We start from the raw sequence: 17,573 nt of genomic DNA, 5'->3' as shown, positions 1-17,573 counted from the left end.
AAAGCGGCACTTACTCCTCTAGCCGAGTAGATGTCCAAAACTGCAGCTATGGGTTTAGTTGAGGATGCTCTCTGCTCTTTCAGCAGGATACCGGTTACTCTTTTTAGGTTTAACAGCATTTTAGTCAGATGCTGGTCCCATTTCATGGAATCCACCAGCCTGATACCCAGATAATCGAAGGTCTTAGTCCTGTCCAGTGCCACGGAGCCCAATGTTGGCGGAGGGCCAAGTTTTTGCGGAGGGTTCAAGATGAGATACTTTGTTTTGTCTGTGTTTATACAGAGACCTCTTTGTTTACAAAAATCGTCAAAGCCCGAAAGAAGCTGTTGTAGGCCCATTGGCGATTTTGACAAGAGCAAAGTATCATCCGCAAAAAGCAGGGTGGGAATAGAACGACCTGCCAGGCGAGGGGCATCTGCTGGTATCCTTGACAAGTGGTCCACCACCCCATTAACATAGAGCGAAAAGAGTGTTGGGGCAAGAACACACCCTTGCCGCACTCCTCTATTCACATCTATTCTTCGGGTCTTTTGACCATTAGGACCCCAGCGGATTTGGGCATAGTTGTTTTCGTGAAACTTCATGATCAAGTGAAGCAGGTAAGGTGGCAGGCCAAGATCACTAAGGACCTTCCATAAGTTGTTTCTGGGGACCAAATCGAAGGCCGCCCGGAGGTCGATAAAAGCAAGATATAATGTGCCCTTCCCAATCGTAACGACCTTCCAGTGAATCATAAATAGCCTTAACGATTGTTCAATTGTTCCTGTGCCAGTTCGGAACCCTGCCTGGAGATCCGAGAGTATCCTGTTTTCATCTGCCCATTGCTGTATTCTAGTTAGGAGGACCTTGCCTGCTACTTTTTGTGAGCAGTCTATCAGGCTAATTGGCCTGTAGTTCGCTGGGTCTTCTCTTGAACCTTTTTTGTGCAGGGGGACCACTTCGGCGGCCATCCAGGAGGCAGGCAGAGGAGCGCCCGCCATGGCAGCGTTCAATACAGATGAAATCAACGTACTCCAATCGTCTAGGTCAACCCGGAGCAGGTCACCCGGAAGACCATCGGGGCCAGCCGCCTTGCGCGGGACGAGAGATTTTATTGCACCTTCCGCTTCTTTCTTAGTAAACAGACTTTCCTCAGGACTCTCCTCCACTCGAGAGGGCTGTGGTAATGCGAAATCCATCGCTTCAGCTGCGGTTGCTGTATACAATTTCGAAAAATGTGTGTACCATAGGTCCTCGGTTATGTTACAGGTAATAACTGTATCAAGGGGTCTGTTTTTCTTGTGTACTAGGTCCCAGAAACCTTTTGCGTTTTTTCCGGCGCTGGCAATTCGTAGATCCTGCCAAAATTTATCTTCCCAGTCTCTTCTTGCTGTTTTAAGCTCCGTTTTATAGCTCTTCCGTTTGGTGGCTATTAGGGTAGCATCTCCACTTTTTACAGCCGATATCAGAGCTCTCTTCGTAGCACGACACTCCTTCGAGTACCATCCTGGTTTGCCCTGCCGGTTATCACGGTTAGGGTTTCCCTTTTTTACTTTAGCCTTGAAAAGGTCCCCAATTGACAGCGAGACCTCACAGAACAACGCTGTAATCTGATTTGGGCAAATAGGCTCACTTTCTAAAATGGCACAGGCTGTGGAAGTAACTGCTCTGATACATGCCAATTTCTCCTCATCTATTGCCACTTTGTCCCATTTCAGACGTCTTAAGCAGTTTGATGGAACCACCCCTCCCAATGGGCCTATCGCTAGTGTATCATGGTTTCCACTTGCTGGGTTAATCTCTTTCCACCAGTTTGATAGGGTCAAAGAAAGAGCATTATGGTCACTATCCAGGGAGGGTAGGACTGTCATATCCTTCATATGTGCCCACAAAGAAAAGTTTAAAAGGATATAATCAATCCGGGATGAATGACCGACCCTATTATATGTGTGAGCCCCCGCTAAGTCTGATGGTGTCCTCCCATTGGCTGCTCTTAAGCCGTGCTCCAGAGTGAGGGAATTTAGCTGGATGATTCTGGGGGTCCAACTGTTTATGATGGGAAGATCAAGTAACGGGACACCTCTCCTAGAATCTTCATCGTGTAAATCCAGGGATTCATCGGGCAACAAAGGCTCGAATGTACAATTGAAGTCCCCCATAACCAAAATTAAAGAATCGCTACTACACTCACCCAGGGCTACCTCCAGGTCCGAGAGCGTTGGTGACAAGGCTCTCCCAGAGGCCCCTCGTGTGTAGATGTTAATAATCTCCAGTTTTTCAGCTCTCCTCGGACAAGTTACAGTGAGGCGCATCAAATCTGGAGATTTTTGGGGGTGATGGCGTACCCTCCATCCCAAAGAAATGTCTACCCAAACTAAGAGACCTCCATAGGGGCGACCTCTTCCCGAAGTTGGGATTTCTGCCGGGACAAAGAAGGTGGCATGACCCACTCGGTACCTTGGTTCTACGCACCACGTCTCTTGGAATGCACAGACTGAGTGGGGTTCGATGAGCGCCACCCAGTCCGGGACATCTAACTTGCTGTTTAAGCCTGCCACATTCCAACTAATGGTTTTCAGGAATGCATGATGCTGGGGCTCATTGCAACCGCCATTCCCACCCTGTGGACCTGGAGTTTGAGTTCCAACCACTAACTCAATTTTATCTGACCCGTCGCTTAAAACAACGGGCAGAATTGAGGTAGGCGGCGATTGGGGCACTACATTATTGGACAAGGGTACCTCCCCAACTATACATATTGTATTGACCCTGGGGGGGGAGACATTGATTGCCACTAAATTATCAAGTCACCAGCCCCAACCCTGTGGAGTGGCTGATTGAGTAGGAGTCCATACCCTTGCTCTGGGGTCCAAGGTTGGATAATGAGGGAACCATGCTCCTCTGCCCCCATCTTGAAGGGATTTGTTAGGCCCCATTAAAGGAGGGGGGTGATAGAAGTACCCCAAATCCCTAGTTTGTATGTCGCAGAAATTGTGATACGACTGCTGGCTACAGATCATACCAGCTGCTCTGGGATCATTGAAGTTGATCAACACACAGTCCCCGGTAATAACCTTACGTCTGTTGCCAATCCAACCCACGCGTCGGACGAAGGCTATTCTACCATCTATGTGCCCTGGGAGGGGTCTATTAGCTTTTAGCCAGGAGAGCGTCTTGTGTTTAAGGTCAGAATAGGACTCACAAGAACCCTCTTCAAGCTCGGGGACCCCTGTTAAAATTACCACATAAGGCTTACAGCCAGGGGGAAGGCTAGCATTTGGCGTGTGCCGTTTTACCCTGTCTTTAGCCGGAGATTTTACCGTGGTTTTTGCTGGAGGTTTGGGCACGGCCTGTGTAACAGGAGTTGGAGGAGATGGGGTTGTAACACCCTTACTTGCGGTCACTGTGTTTCCAGATACCTTAGTGTTAGAGACTATAGGCTTGGGATTTGCAGCAAATTTGACCTTAAGTGCCTTGGGAGCCTGGGTGCTAGATTTGTTCATTGGACGGGCCAAACTAGACTCAGGAGTAGAAGTAGGTGGGGGGGGGTATGGTTCCAGTGTTGGATTGCTGCGATTGGGGAACCTTTGCCATGGCGAGCGTTTTTTGGCAAGATGTGGGCTCAGGGAGGGCTGTGGAAATAGAGGGAACTAATGGGACAGCACCACTCCTTAGCCCTCCATTTTCTTCAACCTGGGACTTAGCGTGAAATTTGACTAACGATTTCACTGCATAAAAGTTGTCCAGCATTGACTGCTCAAGTGAGGCTAGTTTGCGAGTGAGGCCGTCAATCTTATCTACGAGAGGCATCACCACAGACTTAATGATGCTCTCGACTTGAGGGAAAATGCTAGTATCTATAGGAGCCATTTGACCAGGAATGCCCTCCAATGCAGGATCTCCGGTGTGGGATGCGTGAGGTTTAGAGTAAGGAACCTGATTCGAAATGATGCCCCCTTTTGATGCAATGTTCCTACTTACTTTACTGTGGGGTTTTAAAGATCCTCCCCTACGGGGGCTAGCGGGACGCTTTCTCTTCTTTTGTGGGACTGTGCCTAGGGCTGGGTTCCCTGCAGGTGCAGTTTGGGGGGCTACTACTCTAAGAGTGTTGGTATCGGTATGTCCTGCAGTGGATGGGGAATTCACAGCTTCACTAATAGGCACAGGGGGGCTAGGGACGTCAAGGATTTCGGGATTGCAATCTAGAGTCTGACCCCCTGGTGATGGGATACTAGGAACGGAGGAAATGGAGTGTGTCGGGTCAAGTACAATACTTGGTGCTGTGGTAGTTACCCTTTCTAAACTAGCCCTAATCCGACTCACTCTCTCGTCGATAGTTGGGGAATCAATTATCAACAAAGGAGTTAGGGGAATATGACCAGGGCTATCAGCTAGGGCAATGGCGCCCAGAGATGAGCGCTTGTTAGACATACTCAAAGAATCCCGGGATAACCTTCGTTCTGCCAAGATTATCTCCTTCTCAACTATGGAAACTGCTCGGGTTATGAACTGGTCCATAGTACCTAACACAACGTCTCCTGCAGATTTCTTTGTCTTACAGGATCGAGTACCTGAAGCCATTGTCCTGGTTGCTGGATATCCGCTTTACGGAGCCAAGGGATGTGGCCCAGCCCGGCCTCCTCCGGCCCCGGACGGCCACAGACGGTCCCGCCCTTGTCCCGGGCTTCTCCCGGCGCGCTCCCGCGCAGCGGGGGCGACTCTCTCCTTTTAAGTCTACAACTGTTAGTACAAGAGGTGACAGGCGGGGGGCGTGGCCAGCGGGGAGAGCAGCCCAGGTGTTGCAGGTTGGGCGCGCAGGGGCTCCTGGATGCTGGAGTCCCTGCCTGTGCTCGCAGCCCCGCTGGTCGACTCGCCTTTCCCCGCGCTCCTCCTCAGCAACCAGCAGTCACCAGCAGCAGATGGCGCGCTGCGGGACCCGCGGAGCGGGTCCGGCGAGGTGTTGGTCGGGAGGTGATGAGGGTCCGTTTCCCGCAAAGGACAGCAGAGAGTCCACACTCCTTCGAAATCCGGGTGAGATTGAGAAAGAGGAACAGCTTCCAAGGGTCCCACAGGGGCGAGAGTGAAGCCCGGTTTTCACTCTGTTGGCGGTGGGCGTGGCCAGCGGGGAGAGCAGCCCAGGTGTTGCAGGTTGGGCGCGCAGGGGCTCCTGGATGCTGGAGTCCCTGCCTGTGCTCGCAGCCCCGCTGGTCGACTCGCCTTTCCCCGCGCTCCTCCTCAGCAACCAGCAGTCACCAGCAGCAGATGGCGCGCTGCGGGACCCGCGGAGCGGGTCCGGCGAGGTGTTGGTCGGGAGGTGATGAGGGTCCGTTTCCCGCAAAGGACAGCAGAGAGTCCACACTCCTTCGAAATCCGGGTGAGATTGAGAAAGAGGAACAGCTTCCAAGGGGTTTGTAGTATATGGTTTTTCGTGCCCCTCGGGCATTTGTGTAAATTGTGCGACTTTCAGTATTTCTTTAAGAGTTTTGTATTGTGCTTAGCACCCTGTCCTCATAAAGAGTCCAGGGTTGTTGTGTTATAAATAAATATCCTTTTATTTTCATAACAACTTGTGTGGTGTCCTTTCACTTGGTGTTCAAGGGGTATATGTGATGGTATAACAGCTGGCTTAACACGCCCTCTAGAGTTTAGCCTAAAGACTGCTCTTGTCCATGCTACTAGGATAGCTGGTCTATACGGTTGACTTACAACCAATCATCAATGAGGGTCGTTTGGACTGATACATAGTGATCACTAGAATAGTGAGCACTGCATATCAGGCCAACTTCTCACAGCTACCGCACACGTTGCAATGGGGGCTCTCTTATTAGGGGCTATCATTCTACCAACCACATAGAGAAAGCTACAAACACCTCTGTTTTATCTGAGATCAGTTTGAAGGTGCTGAGGGACATCTAAACCTTTCTTATAGACATGTATTTTTATATCTGAATCAGAGTGGCATAAGAGTTACTTCTGAGATGAGCAATCGGTTGTGTACGAAAATAAAATAGTATCACATGAACAAATTATGTTGGTCAGAGGAGCAACATAAATATTGAAAAGGAAACCCATGTTACTTCATGGAGTAAAACCTTGAAATAAGAATGACATATAGGAACAAAATGAGAATCATCAGACAAGGAAGACCTGAGCCAGTCTATAGCACAATCGCTAACTGCCAGACCTGTAAAAACAGTCCAGAAGGATGAGAGATTATGCTGAAGGCTTCTGAGATTTCATCCAGCACAGAAACAGGAACTGATTCAATTTCAAGGTCTGTTCTAAACTGAACCTTCGCAGCATTTAAGATAGCATTTTCTTTTATTTAGGATAACATTTTCTTTTATTTAAGATAGTATTTTCATATATTTAAGAAAGCATTTTCTTTTATCGAAGAAAGCATTTTCTTTTATAAAGTCACTCATTGATAATACCCTGCACCATTCTAACCAAAGAAGGTAGTAAAAAGCCAAATGGTCCGCAGTGACCTATTTCAGCAGAGGTGAGAAAACTGCTTGTTTCTAGGCATCAGAAGAAAACAAGTTACTTACCTCTAACTTTGGTTCCCCAGTATTGGTAACTTTCATAGATTCCCATGCTTTTGTATCATTCCCCGTTGTCGGAATGGGAGTCTCTGTAACAAAAATACCATAGTAGTAGGTACAAAAGAGAAAGGAAAGGCCTAGGCCCCATTCCCTTTTGTAGCATATCAGCCTCTTTTTGTAAAAGAGACCAAATTTTAGGCATCAGCCAATCAGAAGAGCCTCACTCCTGGAACCTTCCCGAAGGAACCTCAGAGCCTCAGATTTTCGTAGCCGTTGTGTGCTAGACACCATACTTGCTGAAGGCTGAGCTTTCCCTGGGGAGGTGGGTGGGCGCATGGGAATCTATGAAAGTTACCAATACTGGGGAACCAAAGTTACAGGTAAGTAACTTGTTTTCTTGCCCCAGTATTGGAACTTTCATAGATTCCAATGCTTTTGTATCAGAATAGCAAGCAGTAAATCATCATAAACACATTTTGTAAATAAGTACCTTATAACATTAAAAATGAAACCACAAAATGTGGTACCAATGGAAGGTGGGATAGAAAGGAAAGCTCACCAATCACTTGAAGAGGTTCCTCAAGACAGCCTGGCCCACCGCCGCCTCATCCTGCTGCAATGACTCTAAGCAGTAATGCTTAGTGAAAGTGTGCACGCTGCTCCAGGTAGCAGCCCTGCAAATGTCCTTTATATGTACCCCCGCAAAGAGGGCTGTTGAAGATGCCACTGATCTCGTTGAGTGAGTACGGATCCTGCCCACCAGAGGTTTTCCTGCTATGTTGTGGCAATGCAGAATAGCACTCGAAATCCATCTTGAGAGCCCCTGTTTGGACAGAGGGAGACCTTTGCTTGGACCACCAAAGGCAATGAACAATTGCGAAGTCTTTCTAAATTCCTTGGTACGGTCGAAGTAGAATTTTAGACATTGTTGTAAATCTAGAGTGTGCAATGTCTTCTCCGCTGGAGTGACTGGGTTTGGAAAAAATGTCTTTAGAATTACTGGTTCATTTAAGTGAAAGTCTGTAGGAACTTTAGGAATTAATTTTGGGTTCGTCCGCAAGATGACCGTGTTCCTTTTGAACTGTAAAAACGGCTCTTGGATAGTAAGGGCCTGCAACTCCCCCACTCGCCTAGCCGAGGTCAGAGCTAAGAGTAGAGCCAATTTCCATGACAAGTATTTCAAGTCTGAGCAGTGAATCGGCTCAAATGGTTTCTTCATCAGTTGAGCCAGGACTAAGTTTAAATGCCAAGTTGGAGGAGGAGGTCGCACTGGTGGATAGACCCTGAACAGGCCTTTGAGGAATTGCTTGACAATTCTTGAAGACCATAATGAAGGACCAGAGTCAGATCTCCTGAATCTTGAAATTGTCGCCAAATGGACCTTGATCATAGAATGGGTCAGATTAGACTTTGCTAGCGAGAGTAGATAAGGCAGGAGTTGATGAGGTTTCGAAGTAAAAGGATCAACCTTTTCCTTTTTACACCAAATACAAAACCTTTTTCCATTTTAATCTGTATGTCTTGTTTGTTGAAGGTGCTCTTGCTTGGGAAAGGATGTCCTTGATCTCCTTGGACAGAGGGACATTCATGAATTCTCGCTGGTCAGGAGCCGTGCAGTCAGGTGTAATGATTTTTGGTCTGGATGCCAAACCTGTCCTCCGGACATTGTCAGAAGATCCGGAACCTCCTCCAGCAGCCATGGAGGAACTAGCGACAGCAGATGTAGCTCTGTGTACCAAAATTGTCTCGGCCATTCTGGGGCTATTAGGATTATTTTGCATGGTTCCGTCTTCATCTTCCTGATGAGGCGTGGAATCAGGGGAATTGGTGAAAACGCATAAAGAAACCTCCCCGTCCAGGCTATTGACAGGGCATTGCCCAATGAGCCTTGATGGTGGAACCTGCTGGCGTATGACCGGCATTTCTTGTTGGTTGGAGTTGCAAATAGGTCCACCTCCGGTGTGCCCCATGTCTGAAATAGTAGATCCAGAACCTGCTGTTTTAGTTCCCACTCGTGACTGACTGAGGATAACCTGCTCAGTCTGTCGGCGCCTTCGTTCAGCACTCCTGGTAAGTGCTCCGCCTTTAGTGAAATTCTCTGAAGAATTGACCATTCCCATATCTGTTGAGCTTCTCGCGACAAGAGGAGTGATCTTGTTCCTCCTTCTTTGTTCACATAATGCATGTGGTGTTGTCCGTCCTGATGAGCACTTGTGAACCCTGGAGTCGCGAAAGAAAGGCTTGAAGAGCTAGCCTGATCGCTCTCAGCTCCAACAGATTGATATGCAGTTTTTGCTCGTGAGGAGACCAATGGCCGCTGACCTGCAGATCCTGCATCACTGCTCCCCATCCCTCCAATGACGCATCCGTCGTTAATATTTGAGGCGATGGTACGCTTGCGAAGGATAGACCTTGGCACAAATTGTCTTGATGTGACCACCAAGTCACTGACTCTTTCATCTCCCGAGTGACAACCACCTTGTCCTCGAACGATCCGTGCACTTGATTCCACTGGAGGTCCAGTTGTTCCTGCAGGGGACGCATCCGCAGTCTGCAGTGTGGAATTAAGGGAATACATGATGACATCACCCCTAGCAGCGACTTGTAGCTGCGTACAGAAAGACACCTTTTTTCCCGAAGGTTTCGTGCCAACCGTTGTAGTTTCTCTATCCTCTCTTGAGTAGGAAACGCCCTCGAGAGCCTTGAATCGAACACTGCTCTTAGGAACCGTGCTCTTCTTGAGGGCATCAGCGTGGATTTTTCTCTGTTCAAAGTGAGCCCTAGATTCTGGAACAGATTGGTGCAAGCCTGCACAGCGTCCTGCGCTAACCTTCTGGACGGGGCCTTCAGTAACCAATCGTCCAGATAAGGGAAGACCTGGAAGTGGTTCTTTCACAGAAATGCTGCCACCGGTGCCAGCACCTTCGTGAAGATCCTTGGGGCAGAGCGAAGACCGAACGGCAGAACTCTGAACTGAAAATGGCTCTCGGCTACTGTGAAGCGTAGGAACCTTCTGTGTGCTGGGTGAATCGGGACATGGAAGTACGCGTCCTCCAGATCGAGCGTGGCCATGAAATCCCCGGACTGATCATCTTCAATATGTCCTGTAGGGATACCATCTGGAAGGATAGGGAGACGAGATAGGTATTTAGCTCCCTGAGGTCCAAGATGGGGCGCCATTTTTCCAGCGTCTTTCTCACCAGGAAGAACCTGGAATAGAAACCTTGGCCCTGTTGTTTGGAGGGGACCGGCTCTATCGCCCCTTTGCGGAGCATTTGTTGTACCTCGAGCCATAGGAGACGCAGATGTTTCGATGGAATGGCTGCCGGGGGCCTGGGTGGAGGGACTTCCATAAATTCCAAAGTATGTCCTCGCTTTATGATGTTGATCACCCAACGGACCGATGTTATTTTGGACCAATTTTGAAGGAATTTTGACACCCTGCCTCCAACTGATGATTTCACGGAGGAGGGAACAGTAGGCAGAGCCAGGAGGCCGCTATTGGCGCTTGGACGTGTCCCGTCCACTGGCAGCCTGCTTGCCCTTGTTGTAAGGCCTCGAGTAACCCGAAGATTGGCCCTGTCTTTGTTGGTATGGCTGGCGGTTTTGCTGGTATCCTGAGCTGTTTGAAGAATAGCGTTGCTGCTGTTGTTGGTATGAACCTCTATAACCACCTCCTCTGCCTCTCGAACCTCTGATGGGAGATTTGCGATACTGGAGGGTACCTAGCGACCTGGCTGTTTCTGTGTCTTTTTTGATCTCTTGAAGAGTATCATCTATTAACTTCCCGAATAGGGCCTCGCCATCGAAGGGCAGATCAAGGACCTTGTTCTGAATTTCCGGTCTAAACCAAGTCGCCTTCAGCCACCCTTGGCGTCTTAACACTGTCGCTCCTGCCAACGCCCGAAAGGACGTTGTGGCAATGTCCATGGCACAGTCTATGATTTCCATAGAGACCGCCTCACCCTCTTGTAAAGTCTTCTTTGCTTCCGCCACTGACTCCGGTGGAAGCTGTTCCAGAAATGGAGCTATATCACACCATAATTGGCGATCATATCGTCCTAATATCGCCAAAGCATTGGCGGCACGTATTAGCAGGCTAGCCATCGATGAAAACCGCTTGCCTGTGTTATCAAGTCGTCGTCCATCCTTGTCAGGAGGGGCCGTTAAGGGAGCAGAGGGGTTCCGCGACTTCCACTGCGCTGCCTGTGAGATGACAGAGTCAGGTTTTGGATGGCCCGTTAGCGCTGCAGGTCCATCATCTGGTGCTTTATACTTTTTATCCAGACGCGGTAGCACAGGGACCACCGTCGCTGGGTTTTTCATAGCTTTCAAACCTTCCTCCCACAAATGATCCACAATTGGAATCGACCTTGTTGTCTTGCGGTGTGTTTCTTTGAAATCATATAAGAAACAGTCCGTGGTTTGAGCGGGCATTACCAGTTTAAATCTTCCAGCTGCACATTCCATCAGCTGGTGAAAACTGCCGACGTCAGCAGGAGGTGAATCTACCAAGTCTTGATGAGGCGAAGTTTGGTCTGGGATGATGTATTCATCATATTCATCCCCATCATGATCCGACTCTTGGTTACCATTGGATGATTCATCGTCATCATCCCCATCCGGGTCATCGGCTGGCTCTGACGGAGCCTGAGGCACCGGCCGGTGAGGTTGAGGTGGCGTCTGTATCGGAAGTACCGGAGGGACTAGAGATGAGGGGTTCCTCACTGGTGTCGAAGGAGCAGACCTATGTGGTGTTGGTCTTTCTGCTTTTGACTTATAGTCCTGCAGCATCTTGTGGAGGTCATGCAGGAATGTTGTAGGAACTGAAATCATGTCTTGTGGCTCATAGGCCATTTGATGATATTTTCATTCCCCATGGTCATATGCCCCTTCTGAATCTGTCTCTTGACTCTTGATTAGTAGTTGAGACGGGCTATTGGCATAGTCATAAGCCTCCTGTCCGTCTTCCTCAGATTCTCCCTGGTCCAACAACAAAGTTGGCGGTAAAGGGGTCACCCTTCTCGGGGACGTCATCTCAGGAGTGATTCTTGTTAAAGAAACCGTCACTCGTCTCTCCGTAGCCACTATCGTCGATGGTTCCGTCGACGCCGGAGATATCCTCGTCAACGAGCCCGCCGACGTTGTAGATATTGTCGTCGTCGTCGATGCACTCGTCGACGACACCACCATCGTCGGTACCGTCGTCGACGCCGTCGCCGTCACTGCCGTCAACGATGATGGTTTCCTCGTCGACGATGTTAATGAAGCCGTCGACGACGTCTTCGTCGGCGATGTCGTCGGCACATCCCCCATCGACGCTGCCGTCGACGATACCTTCTTCGACGACGACGACGAAGCTTTCGTCGACGATTCTCCCGCCGACGAGCCCGTCGACGGGACCAATTGGATTTTGGGCTTCATTGTCTTCGTCGACGGACCCACCGTTGATGATGTCTTTGTCGTAGAGGACTTAGAATTCCTCTCTGAAGAATGTGAGGAGGGTTTTTTGAAGGCTGGGTCTGTCTTCTCACCCTTAGGAGGCGAAACCAGTTCTGCCTTATCCTTCCCACTGCGGTGGGGGGAACTTCCTGAACCCCGGCTATCAGACTCTCTAGGGGTCTTTTTAGAAGCCTTTGAGGGGCGCCCAACAGAGGAAGATGCGGAACCTCTACCCCTTTTCACTGACCTTTTTGAGGAAGCAAATGAAGACGATTCCTCCTCATCACTGGAAACTTCATGTTTCCTCTCCTTCTGCCTCTGTAGCCATGTAAGCAGTCTTCCAGCACGATCTCTCAAGGTCTTGGTGGAGAGAGTGCGGCAAATTTTGCAGTCCTCTGCCTTGTGATCCGGATAAAGGCAGTTAATGCAATTCTTGTGTTTGTCCTCCACAAACAGCCTTTTCTTTCCGCAGGTGGAACAGGGCTTGAAAAGGGCTTTCTTTTTCTCAACTTCAGACAGCCTGATGAAAAGGAGAGATTTCTGAAGAAAACTGAAGAAATCCTGAAGAAAAAACTGTAGAAATCTACTTGAAAGAGTTGAAAATAGAGCAGAGCTCAATGGAGACTCCCTAGCACAACGTGCGGTAGAAAATCTGAGGCTCCTTCGGGAAGGTTCCAGGGGTGAGGCTCTTCTGATTGGCTGATGCCTAAAATTTGGTCTCTTTTACAAAAAGAGGCTGATATGCTACAAAAGGGAATGAGGCCTAGGCCTTTTTTTTCTCTTTTGTACCTACTACTATGGTATTTTTGTTACCGAGACTCACATTCCGACGACGGGGAATGATACAAAAGCATGGGAATCTATGAAAGTTCCAATACTGGGGCAAACAGATTATAGACAGCTTTACAAGAGGCAATGACTGCTTCTATGGCTACTATAGCAACCTTCACAGGAATGGGAAATGATCTTGGGATAGGCCTGATTTCATAAGAGCCCGTATGGCCTTATGAGTTTCCTCTGAGAGATCTTGAGATGTTATATAGTGCATGGCTACGCGAAGGCTTGAGATTGAAGCAAGGTGGAAGGCAGGTTTACCGGAGGCGGACTCTAGAACTGTAGCAGGATCAAACAATGAACTGGGAGCTCTGTTTAGAGACAAAAGACATCTTAAGTAGGGCAATTTCATCAAAGATGTAATTAGATATCGGAGTACAGAGCTGTAATGTAGGAGGAGCAGTTGAAGAGCAGCCTGAAGGAACCACGAGATTTTTTAATAACACGAGAGCCCTTTCTATGTGTTTGTGATAGAATTGGGTATGGGTTTCACTCACCTATGTTCTATGATGTTTTCATATTAAGCTTTGATGGTGATATCACAGTAATTGCTGAAAAACAGCTTTTGAGTTCTGTTGCATATTATCTTGTTTCGGACTAACTCCTGAGGCCATCATATGTCCACAGGAATGGTGCTGTGAGGAGTAAGGTCTTTGAAAGCTGCCACAGTCAACAAAAAAACTATTAAAACTGACCCGACCTGAAAAGGTATCATATGATAATAGGAGTTTCAATTTAGATAGCAAAGCTTTGAGATTATCAAACGGACTTTGAACTAGGCCCTGCCCAGTCAAATGACTCTTAACCAGAAGCAACTGAGGCGAAGAAGAAATGGCAAGCAAAGTGGTTTGTCAGGAGAAAAGGAAAAGCAGTAATGACTGGACTTCGGTCTAAAGAGTTGAAAATCCGTTTCAAGGCAGAACGTAAATGCCTTCCACTGTCAATCATCATTTTCTGAGGCAAATAAAACATTGGTCTAAAAGGCACTTTTCAATTAAAACAGCCCAGTGCTTTGCATTTTAATCTCTAATACCACATCTCATTCTACACAGTATTGTTTGGGGGCACATACCATGTAATAAGTACCCTCACAAATGGAAAAAAAAACATTTATAAACTTACAAACTGTCATTACAATGACAGTTTCTAAAAAAACAACTACTAAACCCTCACCAAATGTAAAACAGACGTGTATTATTTTTCTGATTATTAATATTCCCTAAGCCCTAAGGCTACACAACTTGAAAAGAAAAGTAGTTTAGAACTCCAGTTTTCTGTTCCTGATTTGGTGGTCTACTTGATGTCAACTGTCAGAAGAAATGTTCATAATTCACCCATTTGTATTCTAATTAATATAACACATCGTAAAATAGGAATGTCACTTGTCTGGGGCTCAAATATTCTGAAACAAACTTATATATTTCTGAATAGTGCTAAAGATATACACTAAACAAAAAGCTCAGGTTAGTCAATATACCTCAATGGTTGACTAAAAATTAAATCTAGCTAGTGGTAGTAAAACTCATGTGTGCATTGTCTTCTGTTGGCCACTGGAAAACTTCACAATTAAGGCTTAACATTGGATGTTTCTGAGGATCTGCTAGAGTGCAGTGGCACATCTGAACAAAAGGCACTGTTGACCACATTACATTCACTTACTTCTGCAGGACCATCTGCAAGCCATGCAGACTCCTGGGGTGGAATGGTAGCCTGCTGCTTAGCAGCTTGTTGCAGAAGGCATCAAGAAGCGCATAATACTCTTCAAGGCTTAGCAGCGGCTGCAGTTCCTCTGTGTGCAGTAACTGCATGCCACCTAGAAGATGGCTGACCCGGTCTTCCAACAACACAAGCTTCCGTTGAAGGCTATAATAGCTTGGCAGCCTCTCAAAAAGCTATAGTAACACAAACGAGAAGTTTATAACACATGCATCCAATGACGCCAATCACATATTAGACAAATGTACTTCATGCTGAAACTTCAGGGCGTATTTATGCCACAATGATATTCAAATTCATGTAAAGCAAGGTATACATATCAAATGTGTAAAAGGACATATTATTTTAAACCAACACCCAACATGTTACTTCTAGACCAGAGAGATGCACCTGGGCCATAACAGCCCCATACCTTTTCTACATGAAGAATCTCAACAGAACCCAAGTCAGAAGCTCAATGGCCTCGAGGATTCTCCTCCTTTTCAAGCTACATCCCAGCGGCCAGGAGCTCTGCCAGTGCACTCAGCACTTAGTCACAGAGGTTTTTCAAAGATCAGCTAAGCTCAAATTAGCTAAATCAATAGATCTGGGGCTAGGACCTTGTTATAAGACTGACTAATTAAGCAGACATGCATAGGTGAGGGCAGGGAAATAAAATATGATCTTACTTTTGTCCAGTGATGGTGAACATCCATGGTTCCTAGCATTATGTGGCCTGCTGCACTCATTGCAGAGCAATCTGAAAATATGACTGTGCGTCCTGAGGGAACAAAAGAGTAAACATGTTCTACTTAAGTTCATCACTTAATCAGCAGTCATGCAATCTGACACATTCAGTTACCATGCCGACAGCTACAGTCAACCTTCACATGCTGATCCCCTCTCCGTTTCACCCAAACCCATAGAAATGTGGTCAACATTAGAGGACTCTTTACAGAAACAGAGGCCACAGGCACCTGAATATTTTTATTTACCGTATTTAATAATCTTTGATAAGAATGGACAATGTCATTCAGACAGCAGAGCAATCTAAAGGAACAAATCATTCACACGTTTTAATCTTCGTCATGTGAATGCAGCAAATTAATGATGCACATTTCTGGGACTCCCATTTAGACAACTGGTAAACAAAAGTACGCAGACCGGTTATGCATCTTTACCAGCCAGCATCACCTTCAAACCGGTAAGAGTATTCGAAGCAAGGTCCTCAACCCACCCTGTAAGTCATGAAGAAACGTAAGCACTGTGACCACAGATATGTAAAACTCTTCTCTTACAGCCCCATAAAAAACGCAAGCCAAAGGCACGTATGACTAGTAAATACTATCAGAAGTACCAAAGTGCCAGGGAACTTTAGTTCTTAGCTTAATATAAACACAGTATATTAAGGTTACGTATAAAAACATCAGTAAGATAAATCATTGACTTGGGCACCTGTCAGAGACTTGAAGGTCCCTGGTTTAAAATCCAGCAGTGTTAACTCATCCTATCAAAGTTGATAAATTAAATATTACCGAATCGCCTTCAAAGATACCGCCTTCAAACAATTAATTTCACATGTTGTTTATTTATTACTATATGTTTTTAAAATTCAATCTTAATGTGCAAAATTTCATTTTGCTTTATCATTTTCTAATAATACCAAAATATCTTCCTCATTAATGAACTCAGGGGCAAATGTATTACAGCTTTTTGAGGTCGCAAACGGGAATTCGGCCCGCTTGCGACCGAAAAATTCGGTCTGCCCTATGCACATAATATATTTTGCGAGTCGGTAACCTATTACCGACTCGCAAAATATGATTTGCGACTCGCTATTAGGAAGGGGCGTGCCAAGGGTGTCCCTTTCTAATAGTGAGTCTCACAGCAATGTATGATTGTTTACGATCGCGTTTACCACCTACTTCAAGTAGGTGGTTAGTCACTCGCAAACGGTAAGGGGTTCCCAGGGGAACCCTTCCCCCTTGTGAATGGGTGCGAAAATATTTTTTTCTCAGTATCTTTTTATTGGTTTTAAAGATAGTGAAATGCACAGATATGCAAAAATAACATGTAGAGGCAGGAGACCCCAATGTACAATAACAGCTGAACAGTACAGTAAGCAAATAGATCAGACACAGTTTGTGAACTAGCAATCGCCCATTTCCAAAGAGTATGAACATTCAACAACCGGCTATCACCCAACCCCCAACCCCCCCAAACAATTAAACATAAAAAATTTAAATAGGATGTCAACATCAATATAAAAATAGCCTAAATAGTTGCTGTACAAGGGCATGGATAAGCCACCGGAGCCCCCCTCCGTCCAAAACTGCCCTTGCGGAACTCGAGGGTGGTAGTGGGAGTTCTAGACATGGACGAAATGCAGCGCTCGTAGCCTCGGGCCGCATGCAATCAGGGGTAAGCCCTCAGATAAATATTCAACTAGGGGGTCCCACACATAGTCAAATCCCTTGCGGGCGTCTTCTACAATGTCAGCCATTCTCTCCATTGCCAATGCCCGCCATAATCTAGCGTGCCATTGCGTGAGGGAAGGAGCCTCTGATTTCTTCAAAGCCGAGGCCCCTGCCATCTTGGCCGCTCTAAGGCAGAGCCACATTATCGAGCGGTCTTCCTACATCTGGCGGTTTAACTTGGTGTCCTGGATCCCCAGGAGTGTGTGTTCAAGCATGTCTGGTAGCATGTCTGGTAGCGGGTAACATAGGATGTGTTTGATTTGAGCTAGAATCTCCTTCCAAAAGGGCTTGATGTGGGGCCAGTCCCACCAGATGTGCCTATTTATTTATTATTATTATTATTGACATTTGTTAAGCGCACGGCTACCCCCGACTGGGGTGTCCCGGCGCTAAGATTGCAGATTTAGGAGAGAGTTAACAAGGGAGAGTTAACAGCCAGAGAATAGGAAGGTCTTTAGTTTACCCCTGAATTGGGATTCGATGTCGATGAGACGGAGGCTAATAGGGAGGGCGTTCCATAATTTTGAAGCAGTTACAGCAAAAGCTCTACCACCTTTCCTTACCCGTCGAAATCTGGGAGGGAGTAGGAGACGGAGGTGGT

At 47.0% G+C, this 17,573-nt stretch overlaps 1 protein-coding gene across 5 annotated transcripts in view; it reads right to left on the bottom strand.

Moving 5' to 3' along the window:
* TCAIM (T cell activation inhibitor, mitochondrial) overlaps window positions 1-17,573 on the bottom strand; it is a 495,335-nt gene that overhangs the window by 169,933 nt on the left and 307,829 nt on the right. For all 5 annotated transcript variants that reach the window (XM_086942093.1, XM_086942094.1, XM_086942097.1 and 2 more), the window contains 2 exons: window positions 15,185-15,276; window positions 14,460-14,692 (listed from right to left, as the gene is read on the bottom strand). In XM_086942093.1, the coding sequence (XP_086798219.1) occupies window positions 14,460-14,692; window positions 15,185-15,276 (325 nt within the window). The remainder of the gene's footprint in view (window positions 1-14,459; window positions 14,693-15,184; window positions 15,277-17,573) is intronic.

Source organism: Lissotriton vulgaris, chromosome 10 (genome assembly GCF_964263255.1).
Source record: "Lissotriton vulgaris chromosome 10, aLisVul1.2, whole genome shotgun sequence".
NCBI lineage: Eukaryota > Metazoa > Chordata > Amphibia > Caudata > Salamandridae > Lissotriton > Lissotriton vulgaris.
This window is presented reverse-complemented; position numbering and strand designations above follow the sequence as displayed.